The sequence below is a fragment of the Cutaneotrichosporon cavernicola genome (assembly GCF_030864355.1).
Source record: "Cutaneotrichosporon cavernicola HIS019 DNA, chromosome: 4".
Classification (NCBI taxonomy): Eukaryota; Fungi; Basidiomycota; class Tremellomycetes; order Trichosporonales; family Trichosporonaceae; genus Cutaneotrichosporon; species Cutaneotrichosporon cavernicola.
In genome coordinates, this window is record NC_083396.1 from 31,338 (window position 1) to 44,779 (window position 13,442).

At 58.5% G+C, this 13,442-nt stretch overlaps 6 protein-coding genes across 6 annotated transcripts; 2 read left to right on the plus strand and 4 right to left on the minus strand.

Moving 5' to 3' along the window:
• Positions 1-480: 480 nt before the first annotated feature.
• CcaverHIS019_0400180 (uncharacterized protein) lies at positions 481-2,243 on the minus strand (the record flags this gene model as incomplete). The annotated part of the gene is made up of 5 exons (XM_060599806.1): positions 481-1,055; positions 1,094-1,718; positions 1,751-1,864; positions 1,897-2,046; positions 2,082-2,243. The coding sequence occupies 5 exons, from the start codon at positions 2,241-2,243 to the stop codon at positions 481-483; spliced, it is 1,626 nt and encodes a 541-aa protein (XP_060456463.1).
• A 684-nt stretch (positions 2,244-2,927) lies between these two features.
• Positions 2,928-4,675, plus strand: CcaverHIS019_0400190 (uncharacterized protein; the record flags this gene model as incomplete). The annotated part of the gene is made up of 6 exons (XM_060599807.1): positions 2,928-2,948; positions 2,983-3,043; positions 3,078-3,103; positions 3,136-3,273; positions 3,306-3,928; positions 3,979-4,675. 6 exons carry the CDS (start codon positions 2,928-2,930, stop codon positions 4,673-4,675), a joined length of 1,566 nt encoding a protein of 521 aa, XP_060456464.1.
• Positions 4,676-4,802: 127 nt separating this feature from the next.
• Positions 4,803-5,858, minus strand: CcaverHIS019_0400200 (uncharacterized protein; the record flags this gene model as incomplete). Its single annotated transcript, XM_060599808.1, has 1 exon — positions 4,803-5,858. One exon carries the CDS (start codon positions 5,856-5,858, stop codon positions 4,803-4,805), a length of 1,056 nt encoding a protein of 351 aa, XP_060456465.1.
• Positions 5,859-6,127: 269 nt separating this feature from the next.
• CcaverHIS019_0400210 (uncharacterized protein) lies at positions 6,128-7,630 on the minus strand (the record flags this gene model as incomplete). Its single annotated transcript, XM_060599809.1, has 1 exon — positions 6,128-7,630. One exon carries the CDS (start codon positions 7,628-7,630, stop codon positions 6,128-6,130), a length of 1,503 nt encoding a protein of 500 aa, XP_060456466.1.
• Positions 7,631-8,199: 569 nt separating this feature from the next.
• On the minus strand, positions 8,200-10,114 carry CcaverHIS019_0400220 (uncharacterized protein; the record flags this gene model as incomplete). Its single annotated transcript, XM_060599810.1, has 4 exons — positions 8,200-8,757; positions 8,857-9,086; positions 9,232-9,304; positions 9,380-10,114. The coding sequence occupies 4 exons, from the start codon at positions 10,112-10,114 to the stop codon at positions 8,200-8,202; spliced, it is 1,596 nt and encodes a 531-aa protein (XP_060456467.1).
• A 1,523-nt stretch (positions 10,115-11,637) lies between these two features.
• CcaverHIS019_0400230 (uncharacterized protein) lies at positions 11,638-13,427 on the plus strand (the record flags this gene model as incomplete). The annotated part of the gene is made up of 4 exons (XM_060599812.1): positions 11,638-11,806; positions 11,954-11,957; positions 12,007-12,161; positions 12,196-13,427. 4 exons carry the CDS (start codon positions 11,638-11,640, stop codon positions 13,425-13,427), a joined length of 1,560 nt encoding a protein of 519 aa, XP_060456468.1.
• Positions 13,428-13,442: the final 15 nt, after the last annotated feature.

Consider the following 13,442-nt stretch of genomic DNA (forward strand, 5'->3'; position numbering starts at 1 on the left):
GTAGAGGATTGCGTCTTGTAGGATTCAGAGAGAGAAGACGGACGAGAATCACCCGGACTGCGTAATATCAGCAAACAGGAGCTTGCTGGGCCCAATGCCCACCAAGAGCGACAAAGAGCGACTAACAGCCATTAACAGCGGTTCCTGGCATCATCGGCACAATAACGGCATGATATCACTCACTGGAGTATCGTCGGAATAATACCACCCTCCATTGCCCACTTGTTCCGTTCTCCAAGATCCGTAAGAGGCATGCAAATGGTAGTCATTAGCCTGTTGAATATCCTGGACGTGTTTGGCGCGTTCAGTGTGTGTTCAGTGTGTTTTACATGTGCCCAGCCATTTGACTTGACCGCCACATGTGCCGCTACATTGCACAGGCGGAAGTCATCCCAATGCGCGGAATATCGTCGGTTCAACACTTCCTGCCCAGACCCGTACACGAATGCTACTCTGTATTCATCAACGCTCTACGTATGACTAATCCGTCGCGTTTTCCCACCGGGCGTACTTGAAGTAGGCGCGGTTCAAGCAGGGCGTGTCGTTGACCCCCTGGGCATACAATCCGAGGTGTACACCGGTGAACAACGGCTTGAGCTCAGAGCTGGCCATTGTCCCGACGACGACGGGGTCCGCGCCCGGAATCGTGTACGCAAACTCGTACTGCTGCTTTCGTGCGTAGACATGGAACGTAACGGGTGTGGCAGGCGCGATGCTAGCGGACACGATTGAAACGACAATCTGGCCGTTGTCCGGGCGCCTGAACACAACTTCTACATTCCCATCCCCCTTGCCGCGCAGGCCGAGGGCTGCGTGCTCACTCTTGTTCATCCACACCACCGTGCCTGCCTCCTGACCCTTCTGCGTCGGGGCGAACTCGAGTTGAGTGCTCCAGTCGAGGTTGAAGCCGGGTTGCTTCTGGAGCAGGACAGATGGACAGTGTTCGATATTGAGAGACGTCGGGCCACCGCGCAGCGCCAGGTAGCCGGGCCGCTCCGTGAGCGAGTAGAACTGCCGGAGCGGGACACGGAGAGTGTACCAGCCCAGGCTGAGCTCTTAGGGTTAGCTGTGACGCGGCCAGGGAGGGGCTCACTCTCTTGGTCAAACTGGTCCACCCAGCCGGTTTGCGCCGGCCCCATTTGCAAGCCGGGAAAGTCGCCAATGAGCTCGATTGGCTTGTGGCTGTTCACCACGGGCCACCCATCGACCCACTCCATCGGTGCCATGAACGCCTCGCGACCGAGGTGCGACGGCATTCCCATAACGCCTTCTGCAGTCACTGTGGCTGGGAACACGGGGCGGACGCCGAGGAACACTGCAACCCACTGGCCGTTCGGACCCTCGACAAGGTCCATGTGGCCCGTGTTCTGGATTTCGGGGTGGTCGGCGTTGTACACCACGGGGTTGACCCCGTCAGGAGGTGCCTCGAACGGGCCGCTCGGGGATCTCGATCGGTAAACGCACTCGCGGTGGCCGTCCTGTGTCCCGCCCTCGGCCGTGAAAAAGTAGTACCAACCGTCCTTTTTGAGCAAATGGCATCCTTCGGCAACCCCCAACGGCGAAGCCTTGGCTAGGACCGGTTCGGTGAGCGAGGTGCCAGTGGCGAGGTCGATCTCGTTGATCCAGGATTGGATCAATGGCTGCCCGTTTGTCGTCGGCGCGTCAAAGTCGAAGCGGGTGACCGTCTGGTAGACGCGGCCGTCATCGTCAAAGAGGAGCTTCAGTTAGCGCGGCAAAGCTCCAGGCCTACGTCTTGGTCAAAGCCAATCTCCTCAAAGTAGACGGCGTCGCTCCACTTGGAATCGTCAAAGATGTCGTCAGTCCAAACGTAGAAGCCAGAGGGGATGGCGTCAGGCTTTTCGCCCTTTGAGTCAGCGGTTTCTGCCATACACTCACGGGCTTGATGCGCAGGCGCCAGAAGCAGGAGCAGATCATGTACCAACGGCCCTTGTGGTACCTAAAGGTCGGTGCCCACAGGCCGGCCGACGTCTCGACTGTGCGCATGTCGACGCCCTGGCTGCGGCGGTTGAGGGCATGGCCGATGAGCTGGAGTCAGTGGGAGCTGATGGGAAGTGCCTCACTGTCCAGCTGTTTAGATCAGTGCTGTGGTAGACCGGGAGGCCCGGGAAGTATTCGAACGAGCTTGTAGCCACAAAGTAGCCTTTGCCAGGGACGTGGCAGATGGACGGGTCGGGGTTGAAGCCCGGCAGAATGGGATTGCGGAACTTGTTGGCGACAGACATTGCGAGATTCAAGATGTGTAGAGGCAAAGACAGACTGTCGAGAGTGTTGACAAGTCGAGTAGAAAGCCGTGCATGATATTATGGATGAGATAGTAGCGACAAGTGGTAGGCAGCTGGAAGGGTAAAGCGGCAAAGCTGGGCGCCTCCGGAATGATGTTACGAGGATGAGGTGATGGATGGATCCAATCCACCGATATCGTCCCGAGCCTTTTCCGAGATTGACTGCATCACCGGAGCGTAGCGCGGCAGGTACATCGGCAGTTGAATTACCTCGAGGCCTTTAGGGAGCTCCACAAATCGACTGCGGGGCACAACCGCAACATTTCACATCTTTCGGCCCCACATTTTCCGTAGAGAGCCATACCTCATCAAACAGCCTATCCTTGTATGAATACATACTCTCCAGACTCTGCATCAGATCCCATCGTTGGGCCCCGACCGTTTGGCCACCTTGGCAAGCTGGCCGTCATTGCCAGACTGCGGGGCAATGTCGGATAATCATGGTGGATCCGAAGTTTGTCCGCTGCACTTGTATTGTCCCGACAGTAGCCAAGCTCATCAGCTCAGCAGCCCACCTCGCCACCATCATACATGACCATTGGATAACCATCCCAGATGGCCAGATGGCCCGCTACTTAATGGGCAGCTACCTCCATTGGCCCCCGTCACATCAACACGCTCGGCATGGGATTCTACAGCGAACTTGTGAATTTTCGAGCTGGCCCCGCGCTCATCGCAGACACCCCGTCTCGCCCTCGTCTCCTTCCTGGGGTCATTGGGCGCCCTCTCCTTCGGCTATGGTGTGTATATGGCGCCTTTGTCCACTGACTCCAGACAACGGATGGTGGGGCATCATTCTGGTGTGTACAGTTCATTCTCAGCTGACGAACAGGGCGCACCCTACTTTAACGACCAGTTCGGGCACACAGTCACAACCGGCCCCGATGGCAGCACCAAGATCAGTCTTTCGTCAACCGAGCAGAGCTGCGGCTCGGGATTGGGCACTGCCGGAATCATGCTCGGTTGTATGGTGAGCAGCAGCACCAGCGCCGCTGACAAAAGATCGCACCGTACATCAACAACAGATGGGGCCGTAAAATGTCGTTCATGGTCCTCGCCATCATCGGCATCGTCGGCGCGCTTGTCCAGTCGCTGTCGACCATCGGGCGCCAGATCTGGGTTCTTATCGTTGGTAAAGTGATCCTGAACATGTCCGTGGGCATCGCCTCCGCCACCGTCGGTGTCTACTTGTCCGAGTGCGCCCCGTCATCGCTCCGCGGTGTCCTCATGTCAAACTACAACATTGTGCAGAACGTCGGCTACGTTGTGGCTGCCGCCACCGTCTTCGGAGTCGTGCTCAAGACGTCGATCATAAACTGGATGCTGCCGATCGGTCTCCAGTTTGTGCTGCCCATCGCCATCCTCGTTAGTGGCCCATTCCTCCCCGAGTCCCCGCGATGGCTCGTGTCCAAGGGCCGCATTGACGAGGCTGTCAAGGTGCTCCGCAGCCTGCGCGTCGCGCTCCCAGGCGAGGACCTCGAGGCCAAAGTATGGGCCGAAGTTGAGGAGATCAAGGCCGCGTTCGAGGAAATGAAGGCGTTACATGAAGGGGTTGGCGTCCTTGAGCTCTTCCGAGGCGCCAACCTCCGCCGCACAGCCATTGCCGTCGGTCTTCAATGTCTGCAGTGAGTCTTACGGACGAGGAGACAATTTGAACCATTCAGCTGACAAACAGGCAAGCCCAGGGTGTCGGCTTTGTGGCCAACTATACCACCGTGTTGCTCCTCAGCCTCGGCATCTCCAACGTATACGTGATCGTGCTTGTCCTCTACGTCGTCCTCCTCGTGACCTCCCTCGGCGCATTCTACCTCCCTGACAAGCTCGGCCGCCGCACATTGCTTCTCGTAGGCTCGGCATCTGGAGCCGTGTGGATGGGAATCATCGGTGCCGTCTCGACTGTTTACAAGACACCCACTGGCGGCGCAGCAAATCTCCTGGTGGCGTCGCTTTTCCTCTGGATCTCCTTCTTTTCCAACACGTGGTCGCCAATGCCGTGGACTGTCGCAGCTGAAATCTCTTCAGGACCCCTGCGTGAGATGACGCTCGCGCTCGCATCATTTTCCGGCTTTGGTGTCGGCCTCATCGTCACCTTTGTCTCGCCCTTCATTCAGGAAACGGCCGGACTCGGAGGCAAGATTGCGTTCATCTGGATGGGATTCTCAGTTGTGTCTGGTGTTTACGCCTTTTTCCTCGTTCCCGAGCTTAAGGGGCGGTCGCTCGAGGAGCTCGACTACATGTTCGAGGCGCGCATCCCAACGCGCAAGTTTAACAAGTTTGACTCGGCTGTGATGATGGAGGAGAAGCGGAGGGAGCACGTAAAGGCTGAGTTTGAGGAAGAGAAGCAGGAGACCGAGCTTGTAGAGAAGGTGTAACGTGTATTGCAGACAACGGTTGGCGAAATGCGAATGTTTGGACCAGGTTCAGATGAGGGCCGGGCTTGGCGATCAGCAAAGTGGAATCCTTTGTCCTTGCATAACGCGAGTGCATGCCATCTCCTCCCTACGCTGGCATAAAATCAGCACTATCATCTCCCGTCGCCTTGAGTCGTGCCACCCAGAGGGTCAGCACCTGGGCCGGGCTCAGCGTCGGGTGTCGCACACTTGCAACCTCGTAGCACATTGTGCTCCCGAATCCTCTGCTAGCGACGTCCATTCTGACCACGACACGAGAGGGATGCGCCTCCTCGACCTTGCTGCGAAGGCAAATCTTGGTGACCCACTCGCCAGCGAGGATACGGAATAGTGCCGTGGAGCGCTCAGGGTTGGGCGGAACGCCGGCCCAAGCGAGGTCGTCTTTGGCGAACGCGTTGCCGTCTATCCCGTACACTGCATCCGCAAAGTACTGGCCAGGCCCGAGGTCGACAAAATACAGCCAGATGGTGTCAGGCTGCAAGTGAGCACTAGCGACGTGATCGCGTGCCGCCGTAAAGCAAAGTGGTAGAAGATCTTGGAGGGCGACCAGCCAGTCGGCGGGATTATGGCTGGGCTGGGTGGCCGGGACAGGGGGAGAGGGAATCGGGAGAGAGTGCGAGTGGTTGTGAGAGGGGACGTGGGTCGCGTGGGGTGAGGTGAAGGACTGGGGTGGGGAAGAGTGGGGAGGCGAGGGATACGGCGCAAAGCTCGGTGGAGGCGAGAATGCCTGCGGCGGCGACGCAGCTGTGTAAGTCTGCGGCGGCGACGCAGCGGTGTAAGTCTGCGGCGGCGACGCAGCGGTGTAAGGCTGCGGCGGCGACGCAGCGGTGTAAGTCTGCGGCGCTGCTGTGTATCCTGTTGAATACGCCGGAGCGGACGAAACCGGGAACTGGGCTGGGTTAAATGGAGGTGATTGAGGAGCTCCGTGGACGGGACCGTTTGGAGGGGGCCAAGTGCTCTGGTGATGGGGAGATGTTGGTGGGTAGGGAAGGGAGGGAGCGGACGGCGGTGGGTAGGACATTGCATGCTGAGGAGACTGGGCGTAGAGTGGCGGTGGAGGAGCGCCTGGGACATGGTAGCCATCGTGGCTGGTGTCACCTAGGAGTTGTTTTCCGATCTTGTTGAGCTCGGTGATGAGCCGCATCGTGTTGGATGTCGAGTGGGAGTGGATGTGGGAGTGGAGAGAAGAGAAGACAAGAGTGGGTTGCTGGCGGAAGCATGTTTAAGCCATTGTCAGTTCCCTGATAATTAATCAACAGATCAACAGGCAGCCGAGGAGGCTTTCGATTCATCAACCAGCACAGCTGACTCGACTTTACGCCACAATTCAGGAAGCACAAATCGTGTATGCATGATAATGATACAGACCAACCAGGCTATAGACCAAGTTCTCAATGCCATGGCACAACTGTGCTAACTCGTGAAGGTTGAGATGATCTGCGTGCCACTCGACACGACGCCCATTGTGTCGTTGAGCTTGGACATCTTGCTCTCCTTCTGCGGCTTACCACCACCACCACCGCCACCTCCCCCGACGGTAGGCGCATTCCCGTAAACGGGGATGGCACCGGGCGGGATTGCCTGGCCCGGAAGTACGGGTTGGTAGGCGTACGCGGGCTGGACGTACACGGGCTGCACAAGAGGCTGCTGCTGCTGCTGCTGCTGCTGCTGTGGGGGGGCATAGTATGACTGGGGCTCCGCGAACACCATCACGGCGGGGGGCGTCATGAGCGGAGGCGATATCGGCGGCGAGGAAATCGACTGCACCGACATGGACGATTGTGGGGAACCTCCTGCCCACGGCTGATACCATGGCTGGCCGGGGTCACCGCCATGCGGCTTGTACTGCGTTGGCGGGCTGAGTTCTGGTGAGTACGCCGGAGGCGAGTTAATGGCCGTATACATTGGCGACTCCTGGAGCGGCTGGTATGGAGCATGCCCAGGCTGGGGGTACGAGTTGGCGTGTGGCTGCGGCTGCGGCTGCGGCTGCGGCCCAGATGGTTGGTACGGCAGGCCGATGCCGCTCGGTTGGGATATCGAGCCCATGTGCTGGTGAACGGGTCCGGTGCTCTGGTGTGGCAGCGACGATCCCGTGTGCTGGTGAGGCATCTGAGGAGAGTGCTGGGGCATCTGTCCTGTGTGCTGAAAGCCCTCGTTCTGCTGGACCGGTGGTTTGTACTGTGAGTAGCCGTCCTGGAAGCCCTGCGTGAAACTAGGGTTGCTGAGGAGGCTCGGTTTCGGTGGAGGAGGGGACAAGCCCTGGTTCTGGTTCTGCGTGGGCGGCGGGAAACTGGGTTGGTTCTGGTTCGGGGGCGGAGCGAACTGGTTCGGCGGCGAGTTGAACTGCAGAGGAGGCGAGCTGTTCAAGGTCTGCGGTGGCGAGTTGAACTGCTGAGGAGGCGAGGTGTTCAAGGTCTGCGGCGGCGAGTTGAACTGCAGAGGAGGCGAGGTGTTCAAGGTCTGCGGCGGCGAGTTGAACTGCAGAGGAGGCGAGGTGTTCAAGGTCTGCGGCGGCGAGTTGAACTGGTTTGGCGGGGCCACGTTGAACCCCGGCTGCTGCAGATAAGGCTGCTGGTACTGGCTCTGGCCCGGTTGGTTCTGGTTGTACGGCGTCTGATACACGTTCGTGCAGTTGTTAGGCGCGGGCGGACCGTACGTGCTGGGCGGTGGGGCATGGATTGTATGAACGGTGGTTGGAGGCACCGCATGAGCTGTTCCGTACTGTTTCTGCGGCTTGGGCGAAGTCGAGCTAGGACGCGCATTGGTGGCCGTGATAAATGAACCAACACTCTTGCCGTACTTTGTCCTTGCGAGCTCCTTTGCGCCCGAGGTGAAGAAGCGGCCAGTCGTGTTCGCGAGTCCTGTCAGACCGGGAGCAGCGATCCCACGGTCCTTGGATGCGCGGCGGTCTGTCATGGCAAGTTGGAAAGAGAGGTGAGAAATCAGTGACAACCAAAAGGTGGGAACACAAATCAGCAGGACACCTGTCAGACATTTGTAGCAGCGCCAAGACAACCCAGATCTGTTGTAAAAGGTCAAGGGCGGGTGATGCAGTGTCTGAGCGAGTGAGAGGATCCGCAGCGTATAGCGTCCAAGCTGCCAAGCCTCTCGGCCGGGCATATCGAATGGCCGCCTGTTGATGCGGTGGACAGAGAGGGGAAGCGAATAGCTTTGGCCGAGGCGGTGAGCGGGATACCGTTTTACCCAGGGTATCTCATACTCGCTTCCCATTCCATAATACAAACACCGGAGAGTATTCTATTCATTCGCTATCCACTTGAGCCTGACCCGTAATCCATGGATTAATTCTACTGTACTGTTAAATGGCATCGTGATCGAGGATACGGAGAAACGAAAGGGTCCAGTGGCCGATGGCGTTTGACGTCGAAGTGTCAGGCGTCAGGCAGATCTATGTAACACCTGCTCCAGTGTCATCACCTCAGAATTGAATCTGCATCGCCACAACAGCTATATTGCCAGATCATCTAAGAAAACTCGCGCTCAACAATCAGCTTCTTTTGCACCTTGCCCATGCCATTGCGCGGGATAGCATCCAAAACCTTGAGCCTCCGCGGGAGCTTGTATGCTGCCAACTCGGACCGGAGTTGGTCTCGCAACGTCTTGAGCTCGACCTGCTCGCCTTCCGTCACAATGACCGCACCCACAATCTGGCCCCACTCCTCGTCCGGGATGCCGACGACTGCTACGTCCTTCATCCCTGGCAGCTCGAGGATCGCGCGCTCAATCTCGACCGCGCTCAGTTTCTCGCCCCCACTCTTGATAATGTCCACGCTCGCGCGACCCAGAATCTTGAGCATCCCTTCCTCCCCGGTTGCCCCCGAGTAGATACCCACGTCTCCGGTGCGGAACCAGCCGTCACGGAACTCTTTGGTCGTCGCTTCCGGGTTGCGCCAGTACTCCTTGGTCACTTGCGGGCCGCGCACCTCGATGTCGCCTGGCACGTCGCGGCCCGTAATGACAACGTTCTCGACCGGGTCCCACAGACGGATCTCCATGCCAGGAAACGCGAAGCCGACACAGCCCTGGGGTCAGCTTCGAGGAGATGTGAGGCTGCCAGGACGCAACCAACTCTACACCATTCCAACCATGTCACCATTTCCGCACACACAACAGCAACTCACCTTGACCCGCTTCTCGTTCTCCCATCCCGTACCCGCAATCAATCCCGTCTCAGTCATCCCGTACCGTTCAAGGATGACCTGCCCACCGCCAATGCCGTTCTCCCATGCACTCTTAACGCTGACAGGCAGCGGTGCTGACCCGGAGACCTGAAGGCGGAGCTTTGCAGACGCGGCGGAGGCCTCGGCCTGCTGTTCAGGCGTCATCGCCCTGTGTGCCGCAATCAGGCGCGCTGGCGTGAGCGGAAACCCAGCGATGAGCCGCAAAGAGAAGGAAATGGGAGCTTGAGCCGCAGCAGTCTGGGAGAGGTATCACCTTGGCTGGAGGGGGGCCCGAGACGTATCAAGGATCACTAGGAGTTCGAGAACGCGACTCACAGTAGCCGGTAGGGACGAAGAAAAACATGGTAATCGGGGCTTTTTCAGCGCCGTTGATCCAGCGAGCCCACACCTGTCTTTAGCCCTGTCCCAGCAGGAAGAACCAGAGGGAGCATGTACCATTGGGAACATGTACCATTCCACCCACCTTGTCTGCGTCAAACTTATCCCACAACTCTACGCTTGCGCCCGCCCAGAGAGTAGGCAAGAGCCCAACTGCAATGCCGTGAAGGTGGTTCAGCGGGAGGATGTGGAGGAGGTTGTCACTCTCAGTCCACCTCCATGCCTGCACCGTACTGCTTACTTGCGCCGCGAGAGATGAATGGCGCGTCACTGCACCCTTGGGCCTCCCCGTAGTCCCCGAGGTGAACAGCATCATGGCCCGGGCTTCGCCATCGATCGGCGCGAGAGCTTGGAGAACATCCGCGGCGTCCCCCACCTCCTCCACCAAATCCGCAACCTCAACCTCCATGATCTTGAGACTCTCCCCCTCATCCTTCTGCGCGACGAGCTGCTCTGCCCGTGTGCGGTTATTCTTATCTACCAGAATAAGCGCGCAGTCGGCCGTGTTGACGAGGTACGCCTGTTCAGGCAGTGGCAGAGAGGAAAGGACCGGCACGACGAGCCCGCCAGCGGCCCAGATGGCCAGGAGGCCTAGCGCAGCTAGATATCCCTTGTCTACAAGCAAGGCTACGCGCGCCTCCCGCAGTCCCTCGGTGCGCGCGTCCGCGGCGGCCAGGCGCTGGGCCAAGCGCAGGACGTCGGCCGCCAGTCGCGCGTAGCTCGCATCAATGCCGTTAATAGCGTCGGTGATTGCCGTGGCGTCAGGAGCTGCGCGAGCGCGTGCAGCGACACGCTCAAGGAGAGGGTACGTGTTGAGCATGGAGATAGTGTGTTCGATGAGCAATGTTGACAGAGCCGTTTAAGAAGTCGAGATTGTTAGCAAAAGTGGGGGCTGGGCCGTGAAACCGACCCGACGGCGACGGAGACTTTCGGGCCGGAGTTGTTGCGTCGAGATCGGCCGAGCCCGCCTTCCACCCATGCTTCCATTCCATCCAAGCAGTACCACCTCCTGCTTGTTTGACGCCATCGCAAAGGCAAGGAGCACGCAAGAACATCTGGGCATAGCAGCGTGAATGTGGGGCCCATTCCACGGCTATCAGTGGTGAGTTATGAGTGGTTGGTCTGATCGTCTCCTTTTTAAGGTTGGCGATGGGGAACGCGGTTGGTCATCGCAGCCAAACGAGCAGAGCTGCTGTGCCTGCTGTACCTGGCCATGCCCCGTCGCTTTGCGCGGCTTGAATTGGCGGACAGTTGGCACATGACAAGAAGAGATAAGGCTTATGTATGCTACCACGAGAGAACCTAGAGCCTGCCGCACTGTCATCGTTCGGGATCTTATCTAGTCGCCGCCATCGCTCGTTCCCGATAGATCCATATCGCTGGATATGCCAAACACGGTTGGCGATAGTAAGACAAATGTGAAAGGAGGATATCCCCACATGTGTCAAGCTAAACGGTAAGCGACTTTCTGCCCTTTGGCTGCGGTATTCGTGCCCAGGCGGCTTTTGAACAGCGCTATCACCCTGGATAACCATGGCCATTGTGATGGGTCACCGGAATACGCAACGCCGACCTGCGCGAGCTGAGCGCCAGACTGAAGAGTAGCAACACCAGTCTGTGTTTGTCGACTTGGCGCTTGCCGTTTGCTGCCTCTTCTCCATTGGCGTTCCCGTGGGGTCCCAGCTTCTCACGCGCCGGGTGAGTCATTTCTAACCTCCTCACCCTGTCCTCGGAACGTAAATATCAACGGAGGTGGATTGATGACCGAGTGGAGGAGGGCAGAGTCAGATGATGTGGTGAGATCGATAAGATGAGGCTAAACTAGGGTGATTAGATGATATTCTCCACCACCACAACCGGATGTTCCTATGCCACAACCTACCTCAAGTATATCATTCCGGCCGCACTTCAGGCGCTCTTCAGCCACAACTGGGTCGTTGGGTATGACACTCTTTTGCTCCGGGTTGGGCCCGGGACGCCAAAGCGAAGCCATTCCCCTGCCCTTGGGCCCCACACATCGGTCATGGCGGTATCAACCCTCAGATCCTGGCCAAGGATGCAGGCAATCCCACTGCCGGGTCCGGATAACGCCCCCTGCTCACTCGGCATGTGGCGAGATCACTGTGAGGTAACCAGGATCTGGGCGCGTCTTAATTGAGTTATGTTATAAGACTCTGAGACCCCGCTCTTGTTCTTCATCCCCACCGCGGCACATCTCATCATCGCATCGCTCTCTACAGTGCCTCACACCATTCTACAGCACTGTCTCAGCCTCTAATTAAGTTCGCCTCCACTCGTTCCTCACATACCATCATCGAACCCGACATACTTTGACAGCTCACCATGAGCTCCAACAATATCTCGCCCGCGTCCCCGCGCACGCCCTCTTTCAGCGAGAAGGGTGAGGCCCACCAGTACATCGAGAATGCCAGCCAGCCCGTCGAACTCGAGCGCCGCTTCTCCTTCCTCGCCTGTCTTGGCCTGGGTTTCTCCCTCCTCAACTCATGGACTGGTGAGTAACACGGATCGCGGGCCCTCGCCCAACCCCCGCACGGCGTCACCGCCCACTTGTTGGATTTTGTGACGCCCCCGGACGCCTCACAGGGGCTCCAAGGGTTCAGGGCGGTCGATACTTGGCAGAGACAAGCGCTAACCCCAGCCATGTACGTTGCGCGATTCATGTGCAAGAGTGAAAACTGACACTAACCACAGGGCGGCGTCGCTCTCGGTCGTCCTCAGCTCTGGCGGGAGCGCTGCCATGGTGTGGGGACTTCTCGTCTCGGGCACCGGCACGATGATGATGGCTATCTCGCTGGCCGAGATCTGTCACGTCTACCCCCTCTCCGGCGGGCAGTACGACTGGGCATGTATGTCCTTGTCACAATTGAGTGCTGACGGCAGACGTTTGTGCTCCTCCGAGCATCCGGAAGGGCGTATCGTTCTTCACAGGCTGGATGGCTTGTGCCGGTTGGACGTCGCTGTTTGCCGCCGCGAGCTCGCTTGGCGTGGCATTCGTCACCGGCTGCCTCGGCATGTGGAACGAAAACTACGAGGCGCTGAACTGGCACCTGTTCCTCATTTTCCTCGCATTCGCATTCAGTGCGTCGGCTCTGAACGCATTCGGTGTCAAAATCCTCCCCACCATCGACCGCTTTGCGGGCATCTGGGGCATGACAGGTATCGTGGTGGTGAGCATCACATTGCTCGCTTGCTCGAGCGGCCGCTACCAACCTGCCAGGAATGTCTTTGGTACCCTCACCAACGTCACTGGCTGGCCTGACGGGATGGCTTTCATCCTTGGCCTCCTGCAGAGCACTCTGGGTCTCACAGCCTTTGACGCAGCCTCCCATATGGTCGAGGAGATCCCGCAGCCGGCCAAGAATGCGCCACGCGTCATGGTCATGGCTGTTGGCCTCGGCACAATCACGTCGTGGATCTTCATGGTCGTCCTCCTCTTCTGCCTTACGGACTTTGAAGCCGTCGCGGCTTCTCCCAACGGTCCCCTCCTCACAATCTATCACCAGGCAACGGGAAGCCTGGCGGGCAGCACTTGCCTCGTCATCTTCAACCTCCTCAGCATGTTCTTCTGCATCCAGGCAGTCAACACTGTCGCATCCCGCATGATCATGTCATTCAGCCGTGACCGCGGCATGGGTCCGTTTTCGCGCTTCCTCTCTCCCATCCACCCACGGCTCAAGGTGCCACTCATGTCCAACGCCTTCATCACGACCTGGGTTGTCATTTTCGGCTGCGTGTGGCTCGGCTCATCGGTCGCCCTCAACGCCATCCTCTCCGCCGCAATTCTTTTCGTACAGCTCTCATATATTATCCCGATCATCCTCGTCTTCATTCGCGGCGAAAAGGCGTTTGAGGGTCACGAGCGCAAGTGGTCGCTCGGCAAGTGGCGCCGGCCCATCAACCTTGGCGCAATTGCGTTCGCCTCCATCACATCAATCTGCTTCCTCTTCCCTCCTGCGATCCCTGTGCTTTCCGGCTCGAGCATGAACTGGGCCGTTCTTGTCCTCGCCATTGTCATGCTTCTCTGCGGCACGACCTGGCTTGTTGACGGGCACAAGAACTTCCACGGGCCCCTCGACCTCGAGGAGCGTCTCCTGGACGGCAAGAACGCGTGATACATCTGGACCGAT